This window comes from Chanos chanos, chromosome 7, assembly GCF_902362185.1.
Source record: "Chanos chanos chromosome 7, fChaCha1.1, whole genome shotgun sequence".
NCBI lineage: Eukaryota > Metazoa > Chordata > Actinopteri > Gonorynchiformes > Chanidae > Chanos > Chanos chanos.
In genome coordinates this window covers 17,258,535-17,272,412 of record NC_044501.1, presented here as the reverse complement: position 1 = coordinate 17,272,412, position 13,878 = coordinate 17,258,535, and the positions used below count along the sequence as shown (strand labels likewise).

The 13,878-nt window shown below is 42.3% G+C and overlaps 1 protein-coding gene across 1 annotated transcript in view; it reads right to left on the bottom strand.

Moving 5' to 3' along the window:
- Positions 1 to 13,878, bottom strand: part of pard3ba (par-3 family cell polarity regulator beta a) — a 120,165-nt gene that overhangs the window by 73,500 nt on the left and 32,787 nt on the right. Inside the window, exons 4-6 of the mRNA XM_030779013.1 lie at positions 11,540 to 11,637; positions 7,395 to 7,486; positions 1,135 to 1,221 (exon numbers count right to left, since the gene is read on the bottom strand). Of these exons, the coding sequence (XP_030634873.1) occupies positions 1,135 to 1,221; positions 7,395 to 7,486; positions 11,540 to 11,637 (277 nt within the window). The remainder of the gene's footprint in view (positions 1 to 1,134; positions 1,222 to 7,394; positions 7,487 to 11,539; positions 11,638 to 13,878) is intronic.

The following is a 13,878-nucleotide window of genomic DNA, read 5'->3' as shown; positions in this document are numbered from 1 at the left end:
AATGAGTTTTTACTGTGAGTATAGAGAACGGATTCATTTTATGAAGGATGTTAAAACTCATATTTCTCTATTCTGGTGGGAAATTCTATGAAAAAAAGTTTTCTGGAAACTGAAATTGAATGGATAAACAGTCCAGGGGTAAAGCCTGAAAATGTAACTGTGTTTATATATTCTCCTCATCCTCTGGTTTATTGGCATATTTAACAGAGTGTCCTAATGTAATTTAATCTGTTTGAGTAAACAGGAACTCAAAGCACCAATGTGATTATTATTGGTTTAGTGTCTCTGTGCGTGCGTGTGTACAATTATGTGTGCGTGTGTGTTCTCTCCATATTGCTAACTCTCTGTAAGGGGGACCCCACCCCTGTGAGAGGTCTGTGGGTCACTTAACAGGTTTCAGACCCCTGTAGAGGAGGAACGGGGTTTATGAAGATTCCAATGGAGGGCTATTGTCCCCCATTAGACACAATCCAGGGATGTCGTAGGACAGACGCACAACAGGATATGTGTCATATTGCAGACTGGCTCCGCTTCCTGTCACGTAGTTTGTGTGTGTATGTGTGTGTGTGTGTGTGAGTGTCTGTTCCTCCTCAGCTCCTTTCCAGCACAGTGCTTAACCCCCGACCTTGCCGTTTTCCTCTTTTTAATATCTTTAATGAGGCTCAATGACCTTCTGCCCTCGCTGGGTTTCCTCTGTGTGTGTGTATGTGTGTGTGTGTGTGTTAGAGATTACCTGAGATTGTCTGTGGTAAAGGGTTTGTGGGTGAGGGTGTGTGTGTGTGTTTACATGTGTAATAGCATGTCCCAGTTTTACTTTGGTAGGACACAGTCATAGAGAATGACATGACAGAATGTTTAATGGATGTGCATATGTTCAAGTGGACATGCTGAAACAATATAAATGAAGTAATTCAATGCAATTATGTGTGCGTTATTTGTTGTGAAAGTAACTGTTAGTAGAGTGAAAACAAAATTGTTGAATAAAATACAATGCAGTTGTGGGTGTGGTAGTTAGTTTTTTTTTTTGGGGGGGGGGGGGGGTTGTCTTGTTTTGTTTTGTGTGTGTGTATTGTGTGCTTGTTGTGCGTGTGTGCGTGTGTGTGTGTGCGTGTGTGTGTGTGTGTGTCTTCTCACCGTCCACTCAGTGAAGAGCAGTATGGTACAACTTTAATGCCCAGAGGTCCCCGATCTCCACAAATCTCCACTGTCTTGGTAAGACTGCTGTAGAGGTAACAACACCCAAATACAGTTAGATTCTCAGACACAAACACGCACACACACACGCGCACACATGCTAATAGAGAGCACAGAAGAAAGACAAACAAACAGCAGTCTAATACAAAGATGATGGAGGGTGAGAAAGGCATGAAATAAATATTCTATATGGCAAACATTGTCTTTCTGCTCCTGTGTCCCTTCCATTGCTTGACACCTAATCCCACCTCTATCCCCCTTTTCTCCCTCCTCTCTTTCTCTCTCTCAGGTGGCAAGGTAGACATAGTTCACATGGCTGAAACGCACCAGTCAAGCGTGAGATAGCAGGGGAGAGAGAGAGAGAGAGAGAGAGAGAGAGAGAGAGAGAGAGAGTGTCATTGTGCTCCATTAGCTTCCTCATATGCCTGCTAGGCTTCAACACATAAATCTGTCTTTTCCACACTAGTTTCCTCCTGGACTAAAAAAGGTACCCCTAGATCAGTTCCATACATACACACACACACACACACACATATAGATATCACAGACACATACACACATACAGACATTACGGACACACACATCATGCACACACACAGACAGATATCATAGAAATACACATAAACTGCATATACAAGCATTGGCATGAAAGAATAACCCTATGTTCCAGAAGGTGGAACTGACTTAGTTTAATGTGAGGATGACTCTGAAGAAGGTGGGACTGAGTTAGTTTAATGTGAGGATGACTCTGAAGAAGGTGGGACTGAGTTAGTTTAATGTGAGGATGACTCTGAAGAAGGGGGGACTGAGTTAGTTTAATGTGAGGATGACTGTGAAGAAGGGGGGACTGAGTTAGGTTAATGTGAGGATGACTGTGAAGAAGGTGGGACTGAGTTAGTTTAGTGTGAGGATGACTGTGAAGAAGGTGGGACTGAGTTAGTTTAATGTGAGGATGACTGTGAAGAAGGTGGGACTGAGTTAGTTTAATGTGAGGATGACTCTGAAGAAGGTGGGACTGAGTTAGTTTAGTGTGAGGATGACTCTGAAGAAGGTGGGACTGAGTTAGTTTAATGTGAGGATGACTGTGAAGAAGGTGGGACTGAGTTAGTTTAATGTGAGGATGACTGTGAAGAAGGTGGGACTGAGTTAGTTTAATGTGAGGATGACTGTGAAGAAGGTGGGACTGAGTTAGGTTAATGTGAGGATGACTCTGAAGAAGGTGGGACTGAGTTAGTTTAGTGTGAGGATGACTCTGAAGAAGGTGGGACTGAGTTAGTTTAATGTGAGGATGACTGTGAAGAAGGTGGGACTGAGTTAGTTTAATGTGAGGATGACTCTGAAGAAGGTGGGACTGAGTTAGTTTAATGTGAAGATGACTGTGAAGAAGGGGGGACTGAGTTAGGTTAATGTGAGGATGACTGTGAAGAAGGTGGGACTGAGTTAGTTTAATGTGAGGATGACTGTGAAGAAGGGGGGACTGAGTTAGGTTAATGTGAGGATGACTCTGAAGAAGGTGGGACTGAGTTAGGTTAATGTGAAGATGACTGTGAAGAAGGTGGGACTGAGTTAGTTTAATGTGAGGATGACTCTGAAGAAGGTGGGACTGAGTTAGTTTAATGTGAGGATGACTCTGAAGAAGGTGGGACTGAGTTAGTTTAATGTGAGGATGACTCTGAAGAAGGTGGGACTGAGTTAGGTTAATGTGAGGATGACTCTGAAGAAGGTGGGACTGAGTTAGTTTAATGTGAGGATGACTGTGAAGAAGGTGGGACTGAGTTAGTTTAATGTGAGGATGACTGTGAAGAAGGTGGGACTGAGTTAGTTTAATGTGAGGATGACTCTGAAGAAGGTGGGACTGAGTTAGTTTAATGTGAAGATGACTGTGAAGAAGGGGGGACTGAGTTAGGTTAATGTGAGGATGACTGTGAAGAAGGTGGGACTGAGTTAGTTTAATGTGAGGATGACTGTGAAGAAGGGGGGACTGAGTTAGGTTAATGTGAGGATGACTCTGAAGAAGGTGGGACTGAGTTAGGTTAATGTGAAGATGACTGTGAAGAAGGTGGGACTGAGTTAGTTTAATGTGAGGATGACTCTGAAGAAGGTGGGACTGAGTTAGTTTAATGTGAGGATGACTCTGAAGAAGGTGGGACTGAGTTAGTTTAATGTGAGGATGACTCTGAAGAAGGTGGGACTGAGTTAGGTTAATGTGAGGATGACTCTGAAGAAGGTGGGACTGAGTTAGTTTAATGTGAGGATGACTGTGAAGAAGGTGGGACTGAGTTAGTTTAATGTGAAGATGACTGTGAAGAAGGGGGGACTGAGTTAGTTTAATGTGAGGATGACTGTGAAGAAGGCTCTGAAGTCAGTGAGCTAATGGGCTGACATTCACACATGCACATGCGCACATACACACACACACACACACACACACACATAAACACACACAGCCAAGGAAAATCTATTCTGCCAAATAATGCATTTAGGTGTTTTTGGGGGTCAGCTCACCAACAAAATCAGAGCGGAGGCAGAGTAAGAGGGAGAGAGGGAGAAAGGGAGAGAGAGAAAACAAAAGAACAAAGGACTTGGAGGAGATAAAACAACAAGACAACTCAATGGGGAGCAAAGTATTAGAGAGAACAGAGGGGTATGAAAGAAGAAAAAGAGAGATAGATATAGATAGACAGATGAAAAAAATACAAACGGGTAGAAATAGATATGAATGAAGACAAAAATTATTAAAAGATTTCATCATTACCTACAAAATTTAGTATGTAATGAATGCAATCCAATGGCAAATATGCCCACACGCTCACACAAATACTCAAAACACATCACACGCATATGCTCACACACACGCACAAGCGTGCACACACACACACACACACACACACACACACACACACACACACACACACACACACACACACACACAAAAACAAACAAATCCCTCCATTTCATTTCTAGTTCACTTTTAGACTGAACAAACCATCTTGGTGTTTGTTGTTAGTCCATTAATGCTGCCCCTCAGGACACAACAAGTAAATGGGTCTGAAATGTGTGGACAAGAGTACAAAGTAGGAAGAGTATGTGCTCATAGGAATATGTGCATGTGTGTCGGTGAATGCATGAGAGAGAGCGGTCTTGTCCTTTCTCTGTGTGTGTGTGTGCGTGTCTGTGTCTATGTGCTGGTGTATGTCTGTATGTGCGTGTGCTGGAGGCACATGTGTCCACCTGCATTTTTTACCTCAGTAAAAATGGGACAGGGAAAAAGAAAAAGAAAGAAAGAGAGAGAGAGAGAGAGAGAGAGAGAGAGTGAGTGAGTATGTGTATGTGTGTGAGGGAGTTTATCTCACACTCTCTGATGCCTCCTGGCCTCAATTTAAAAAATTAACCTTCAAACTCAAAAGTTAAAAAACAAAAACAAAACAACAAGGAGCAGAGTACCAGGGAGACAAGAGGAGACCAGGCAACTTATACATCATCACAACGGCTCTATTGCTGGGTCACAGTGTGTATGAAATTCTCTGCTACAGCCTATACAACATTCAGCCTGCACAGTGACCAATGAAATATCACCATGTATGTCCATATTGCAACCTCACGTGTCAATCAGCATAGGCAGAAGAAAAGATTAGCTCAAACAATGCTCTCCTAATTCATGGCCTTTATATGCACAGCTTTTACTACATATTCATGTAGAATAGTCAGTCCATATTTTAAAACTGATACACATCAGAGCTATAAAGAGCCATGATATGCAAATGTAACATTTGATGGGGAACATAAAGACCTTTGATCTGAGATAGTAAACAAAGATAGGCTCTAATCAGAGTGGTGAAAACTTATTGTAATGCAGATTTTTGCATTCTCACACACACACACACACACACACAGGCCACACACTGTGGCCTGGCTGTATGCAAGACCTTTGTGGGAATGACCCTGTGGTTGTGTTTTTTGTGTATGGTTAATACAAGCTCAGGGCACACAGGCTCTGCTGACTGCAGGTGGGCTGTGAGAACTGAGACTCAATGACTATGACCTTATGAGAGTCATTGGAGAGAGAGAGAGAGAGAGAGAGAGAGAGAGAGAGAAGGGTGAGGCCTCTGTCACTGTCAACCTGCTTCTCATTAGGAGCAGTGGGGTTACCCAAAAAAACAACCTCTGCCAAATCACTCTCATACACACACCCCCCACACACACACCCACCACAAAACATCCAGTGTGCTATGACCTTCACACATGCAGAACTCCACAGACAGGCAGGGAGAGTGACACATACGTACACAACTTTTACTATCACATATGAAACATCACGGGTCAATCATGTACACAGACATTCAAACAGGTACCACTGGCCAGAGGTATACATCACAAATATTCACAGCACACCTTAAGCCAATTAACCTTCAAACAACACACTCATCCAATTTCTCTCTCTCTCTCTCTCTCTCTCTCTCTCTCTCTCTCTCTCTCTCTCTCTCTCTCATTTTACATTTCCACTAACATGCAACTAGGACTGCCAATTTCCACGTAACCAAACACAGCAGCGTCCATGAATTTACATTCATAAAGACAAACCCGGGCGCAAACAAGCTCATCAGAAAAAAAGGGCTTGTTAACACTCAGTCAATTCATACATGCCACTCTTTTCTCTTTTAGCATCACAGTAACACAACAGCACACAGTGGCATTCCACAGGGCTCTGCTCCTCTGTATGTGTGTGTGTGTGTGTGTCTGAGAGAGAGAAAGAGATGGAAATCCTAGAAATTCTCAAAGGGTTTACAAATTCAACAGATTCAGAAATAGCTACAGAACAAGTACACAGTGTGAAGCTATAAAGAAAATTTGCTTTCAATGTAGCATTTCAGCATAAATTCAAATCCTCTATACACTGCTCTTAACAGTCCTCTCCGATGGAAATGAATCCATTGGCTTTTAGAGCAGCAGACTATGTGGATATGTATGCTAAAACGACTCAATATCAGAGGTGACAGCTACATGTAGGGAACAAAAGGTTCCTAGAGTGAAACCCAAACACAATATCTCTATGTTGTCAAACTCTTTCACAAAATAACTTAAGATCAAAATATCTTAAAGGCCATACTTTCCACCAAAATGTGATTCAGTCTCGTCTCTAAACTGGTTTTATCAGCAGTGATGGACATATAAATGCAGAACGTCTGGCGTGTTATGTGGAGACTCTGCACTGATGTAGTGTGTAGTGGGTGTGTGTCAGTAATACTGACTGACAGTGGCAGAGACGAAAGAGAAGATAAACTTCATCCCTCTATCTCAGGGCAGAGGCAGTAAGTCACATGACCTTAGGGTTCATGATAAAGATGGCAGTGCCCTCAGGTGTCAGTGGTATACACGCTGCAGGCGGCTCTGTGCCCATAGCAACAGCTGTCAGCACTGGGCTTTAAGCTGGAATGGTATACAGACACACATACACATACACCTCCTTCTAGTGTGTGTAAATAGGGTGTGGATAAATTAAGTGGATCAATATCTTTATATGTTCACACTAATCACAGAGCTAGCAATGGAACTGGTTAAACAAACACACACACACACACACACACACACACACACACACACACACACGAATACACTGATACACACAGAAAAATGAAAATACACAAAAACACCCAGACACAAACATGTACAAATACGCACACACACACACAGATGTAGACAGCTTTAATCTGAGATGAGCAGCCCAGTCAGTGGACAAAGAGCCAGTCTAATCCCAGACCGGTTCCCTTCTCCATCTCACTGAAGGCTGCCAGGCTTTGTGTGTGTGTGTGTGTGTGTGTGTGTGTGAGAGTGTGTGAGAGAGAGAGAGAGGAGAGAGGTGGAGAGAGAGAAAGTGTTTGTGTCAGAATGTATGTGTGTGTGTGTGTGAGTGTGAGTGTGATTTTGACAAATTCTCCAAACATCTCATGTCTCAGTTTAAGACAGTATGTGTTCTGAAATATTGGAGGCAGACAAAACCAGATGAGTGTGAAATAGGTATGAATAAATAAATAAAAATAAAACACACATAAAAAAAACAGCACGATGACAGCACACACACATAAACAGACACACACCATTCACTCATCACAAATTAAGTCCCACTCAAGGTTCTAGAATGCTTAAATGAAAAGAGATTTGTCTTTTTTCATTAGGTAATAGTCAACGCAAAAGGGTCTTACCTGTTTAGGGCCTGAGCTGTGCGAGCGGAGGTCATCTCAAACTTTGGCCTTTCACTGGCTCCTCCCTTCACTGTCAGTCCATGGCTGGAGCCCTGTCACAACACACAGTTTGGTTTGGCTTGGGTTCTGTCGGAGACCCCTTTACAAACAACATCTCCACCCCACCATTCCCCTCCAAAACGACATGACCGACACCTCGTTTCCCTTGTCCAGTCGCGTTCTTCAAGTCTCCTTTGGACGACAGGGGCAGTTAGCAATAGACGCGGCAAAGGCTTGTGTGTCCCTTCTCCTGCTTTCTCTCTAACACGCTCTGTCCATCCTCCCTCTCCCTCACTCTATTCCCCCTACTCTTCCTTCACTGAGGCTTTTTTCTAACGACAGGAACGAAAAAGGAGTAGAGAGCAGCCCGGAGCCAAAAGCTAGAGAAAAGTGGATGTGACTCAAATTACATTAAAAGAGAAAAACAATAGCAAAGACAAACACCCAAACACACACACACACACACACACACACACATATTAAAGGTGGGGGATGGACCAGTACCAGTCTTTTGCCTTGTCACCCTCTTCATGCTAATGACAGATTGACTAACCCCACCTACCCGGGCCAGTGTCCCACATGGGACGACCCCCCCGCTTCCGCCCACCACCCCCACGCTCCGCACCCCTCCCTACCACTAACGCACACTGCTTGCACACAAAAAGTGACCTAGTTAAGGGGACCCCCACGCGCTGATCCCTGCTATTGGACCACATGCTCCTGGTGGCTCTATTGTTAGTGGGCATCTCTTCCCTCCCCTGTGCTTTAAGTGCACTCAGATTCACAGAGCTGAGAGAGAGAGAGGAGAAAGACTGGCTTTAATGGATGTACTGTTATGTCATCCAGAAAGGCTGAACAAGGCCTTCGGGTAGTGGGAACGTTCGCTCCACGGCTAACGTGCTGGATACAACCGCGTAGAAGTGTGTGTACGTGTGTCTTTGAATGACATTACATTAAAAAAAAAAAAAAAAGACATATAGTGGGTTTGGCATTGGACTAATGAGTCTCGTGTACATATAATAAAAACATTCAAAAAACTGATGAGCTAATGTGTAGTGTGTTGGTCAGTGTATGACAGAAAATGGTCACTTGGTGATCGCATAATCTAATTAATACATGCAAGTGTGTGTGTGTGCTTCTGTGTGTGTGAGAGAGTGAGAGTCACAGGGCTACAGCATTAATATAGCTCTCTCTGACCTCTGAGCATTAGCCAATCCAGCGTGTAGCCTGCTCTCTGGGGAGACAGAGGAGTGGCTGTCTGTGTGTGTGTGTGTGTGTGTGTGTGTGTGTGTGTGTGTGTGTGTGTGTTGGGGGGGGGATCTCTGAGGACATAAAAGGTCTCCGTCTGTTTTTCTTCTGTGTGTGCTGTCTAACACCAGCCACATTGCCAACACACACACTGCCACTTGACTCTCATGTTCAACACAACATGGGAGTCTGTGTTCTGCTCTTTAAAAGAACATACTGGCTACCAGTGGCAAAATGTCATTAACAGAGTCAAATATAATCTCACAATGGGACCAGTATTAAAGCAAAGAGAGACAGAGACAAGACAGAATGGAGAGGGAGAGAGAGAGAAACAGGGGAAAAGAGAGAGAGAGCACACAGGATAAAACGATACTGGCAGGACAGATAGAGAGAGAGACAGAGAGAGAGAGAGAGAGAGAGGGGAATAGGGAGAGATTAGTTTCACCTGAATGGCCTGAGTGAAAGAGCAGGTTCTCATATGACGCCTCATTTAAGTGTCCCAGAATCTCAGTGTGGCATAAAAATCAATTAGGAAAAGGCTGGGTGTTTATCAGCACTCTGACCTTAATTAAGGATAATCTCACTTTCACGCTCTTTCAGGGGGAAACTTTGTTTGTGACGACTTTGAGGGACATAGCAGAGACTGGCTTCCCTTAAATTATAATCATAAATGCTTCTATTTTTTTGTTGTTTGAGGCCAGCCTCACTGCATGTGGAGGTTGGAGGAAAATTGTATGTTTACAATCACCATAAATGTACAAAAATAAAGATAATAAGCACCTATGAAGGTGCTGTATAATGTTTCTATATGAATCTGTGAGAGTCTCCAGGGAGAGAGAGTGCTGAGAGCACGAATGCTCAGGTTCTGCTGTTCACACATACATGTATGTGCGACTATGAGAAAAAAATAGCCACAACTGATGATCTAAAAGGGATTTTTTTGGTGCGACTTGACATGCTACATATGTCTTCTGCAACACACAAATCTAAACTGAGTGTGTGCCACAACTCTTAAGTACTTACATACTAGTGAGGATTTCCACTGACTTCCAGTTTGCTGTACCTGAACATCAATACATCTATGTACTTCCTGTTTTCAAAAGAACAGGTGTACCTGAGAGGCGTTTGGGTGGTTTCATCCCCACACCCCTTCCCCTCACAAACTCACTCCCTCCCCCTCTCTCTCTTTTTCTTTCTCTCCTTCTATCTCTGTTCCTAGATGCATTAGTGAGCCCCGAACCCTATAATTTAAGAGTGAAGGGCAGTGATTAGTGTCGTGCTGAAAGCAATCAAGGAGAAGTAAGTGTGTGTGTGTGTGTCTGTGTGTGTGTGTGGATGTGTGTGTCCTTAACACTAGTGAAGCATGTAATTTTGTAGTACACATCTGAATGCTAAATCAGTATCCTCAGGAATCACTCTCTACCCTACTCTAAAGAAGACAAGATACTTTGAGATGCTTTGACAGATCACCTTACGCTGTGAAGAAAAAATAATTCTCTTAGTCGCTGTCAACTCATTAATGCACAACATTAAAACTAAAAACATAGTCTGGTCAGAAGTTTTATTTATGTATTTGTGTTTTAATATTTCCCCTAAATTATTGTGAAACTATTCAATTTCAAGTATCTCTGCATTTTACCCTGGTGTTGTTAACTAGAAGTGCATTAGCCATGAAATTAAAAAAGTGAAAAACATGACTTATGATAAATATTGTAATTGAGAACTAAAAGAGGTTTCTTTGGGTGGGGTGTGGAATTGTAATCCTGCATTAGACATTCAGTCAATATATACAAGTCTGTGAGTGTGAGAAATCTCTTTGGCAGCGTTCATTGACTCTGAGGCTCATGCCTGGAATGGAGTCAAAATACGTTAAACCAGACATCTCCGGAGAAAGTTCAATTAGCCGGGAAGTCCCGCACCCCCCCACCCCCCACCCCCCACCCCCCACCCAAATTAAAAGAACACTTTGATATTCGGCTGACGTTTTCAGCCCTGATACGAGACCAGGTTTTATGAGACCACATGAGACAGCTTCAAAGGCCAGAGGAGGTTCTGAGAGTGGACCGTGAGACAGTGGAGGAAACAAGTGTTTGCGTGTGCAAGACGCCACTCCTCCTGTTACCCGCTCCTCTCAGGTCTGCTCCACAAGGCCAGGAGATGAATACAATTATACATAGTGTGCATGTGTGTGCGAATGAGTGAGTGAGTCACAGTGTGTGTGTGTGTGTGTGTGTGTGTGTGTGTGTGTGTGTCCTTGGACTGAAGAGTGCCACAGGTGCACTAAGCCTACCAAGAACAGAAAAACAAAACCATCTGAAAATGAGCAAAGACCGGTCAGGGATATTACACACACGGAGAGAGAGAGTGAGAGAGAGAAGAAAATGGATATTACACACATGGAGAGAAAGAGGGAAAGAGAGTGGGAGAAGAAAAGGGATATTACACACATGGAGAGAGAGAAAGAGAGAAAGAGAGATGAGAACTGAAAGGGAGAGATTATATGGAAGTGAATATAAGATCAAGGCATGGTACGGGAGAAAAGAAGAGGCCACAGGTGTGAGAGGTAAAAGAAAATGATCAGACAGAGAGGGCATGAGAGCAATGTCCTCACGAAAGTAGCACGCATGTCACAGAGACACACAAAATCCATTTACAAACTCACAACTGTGTCTGCAGGGGGCATAGGCACTAACCTGTTTTTCTTACAGTCCAACAACTTATTTGTTATTAAATTAAATATCCACGCCAATTGAACAAAATGTTCAAAATATAAATGACTAAAACAGACAAACCCAAAATTATAAAACAATATCTTAACAAAAAAAACTTTGGTAAAATCAATGTTCTAAGGGACTTACTGTTGCAGGAGCTCTGTAACTGTCTGATTCTGGTGTCGTAACCTCAAGACGTGGAGTGAGGGCGGGGTCACTGCTGCTTCTCACCAATAGAGTGTTATCTGTGGAAAATAAGGGGGACAAAAAAAAAATCACATAAGAACAGATGAAAAGCTGTCAGAACCTGTAGAGATGTCAGTTTCTCTGAGAACGTGTTTCTAATGACGTGATACCATTTTGTTTGTCTTGAATAAGCTGTCTGTAAGATCAACAGGTTTTCATCCACAAATGTCAAACAATACAAATCCTCTCTAATGCTGAACGAATCGCCTCACGTTTGTCTCCCGACTACAAACAGGTATCAGACATGAACTAAGACAAATAGGCTTTTTTTTTTTTGACATTTCAACACTTTGAACACTTTTACATCTATCAAGAAGTATTTTGTGTTCTCTAAAAAGTGAAAAACTTAACAGTCAACTGGTACAGTCAGAATATAAGAAACATTACCAGTATTGTAGGAAATATTACCAATATCATATTACCAATATGGTCAGGACAGAATGTACAAATACATTTGACTCATTGGTGTATGTAACTCAAAGGTATGTATATGTATGTGCGCGTGCACACGTGTGTGTGTATGTATGTATGTACATATGTACAAACATACAGCTGTATATACACACACACACACACACACACACACACACACACACACACACACACACACATAAACAGGAAGCATAAATTACACGTGTGTAAACTTCAAAAAGACCAAAGACGACTCTCAAAAAGCTCCTCCAAGAACACAGAAACCATTTATCTAACGCTGCTTTCAACGCCTGGAGCACAAGACCTCAACCCAGCGGTGAAGTCGGATGAACGGAGGACAGGAAAAGGAGGGAAGGACACAGATCTCAGTCAGGGCAGTATCAATCTTGTTTTGTGCAGGGAAAAAACTGGCAAATAAAAAGAGCAAAGCTTGTTTCAGCACACCAGGGTCATCCAATAAAGCCTGAATGGGAAGGCCTTTATGTAAGGAGGTAGTTCCTTGACCCTGAGGTTCAAGATATAAACAACTTTTTAAAAAAAAAAAAAAAAAAAAAAAAAAAAACATCAAAAAACTCTCAAGGACATAGAAGAGAGGAGTACAGGGCTTAGATGATTGTGGCCAAGATAGAGCTTCGTGTTGACTGTTCAGTCTTGTCAAAGTATGAATATGACAATTCAAATCTGAGTTCGTTCTTTGTTCAGGATCAAGGTACAGAGATACATTGGCCTTCTGGTGGTACTGACATATCTCATAACCTTACAGTCACTGTGGACCAGTTTAAAATGACTCGCATTTAGAGAGTGTGAAAAGACAGCTTTTCTCCGAAACAGGTATAAAAATGTACGGACTTTGACCACTTGAAGCTGCTTCGATGTTATTTTAAATTGAGAGAACTGAGAATTTAGTTCATATGCTCTCCAGACAAAGCCATGACACTCAGTGAAGTTGATCAGATGTAGTTTCCTTAGCAACTGTTTTCCAAATGTTCCATCGGGTAGGAGTGGTTTTAGAGACAAGGGTCGATTTTACTGTTCAACTGCTGATTTCTTAGATTTTCATTATTATTTAATGTACATAAAATCCATGTATCAAACACTAATTTGGTGCTAATGCCTGATTTTCTTTTAATCTTTAATGATGAATGCACATTTTGTAGGTATAATGTAACTTGCCATTAATCATAAATTATCCTCTCTAGAACTGTTCAGATGACTACACAAATCTCAATTTAACCCAAACTAATCCCTATCTTGGCCTGGGAAGAGACAAGCATAAACTATACATACACACAGCACATACACACATTTACCTCCCCCCATTGACAACCACTCAGCCTCTGAAATCAACCCTTATCTAAATCACTCATGATCTCTAAAACTGATTTTCATGCTACCACTTAGTCAATAAGTACTTGACACACTAAATACCTGACTATACGCATGGGACACGTGTTGCGAAGGTCATCAGCATGGAGTTACTGAGTGTCATGTGGTCTTCCATGTTCCATCTCATTTATCTACAGTTTACTGAGGTCTTTGTTTGAATGTATTGATTCTGGTAACACTGTCAGAGACAACTGATCATGGTATGGATCTGAGAACACAAACATGCAGCAGATACCAGCTGTTCCGATACTGGGTAAACATACTAAATATAGTAAGTCATCCAGCAGGTGCCAAGAACATCTCAGAACACAGCGGAATTTGCCTCCAGCGCAAAATGTGTGGAAGATGTGAAACTTGGTACAGAGGCAGACCTAGATTTTACTGGAGGTGTTAAATGAGAGAAGAGAAGAGAAGAGAAGAGA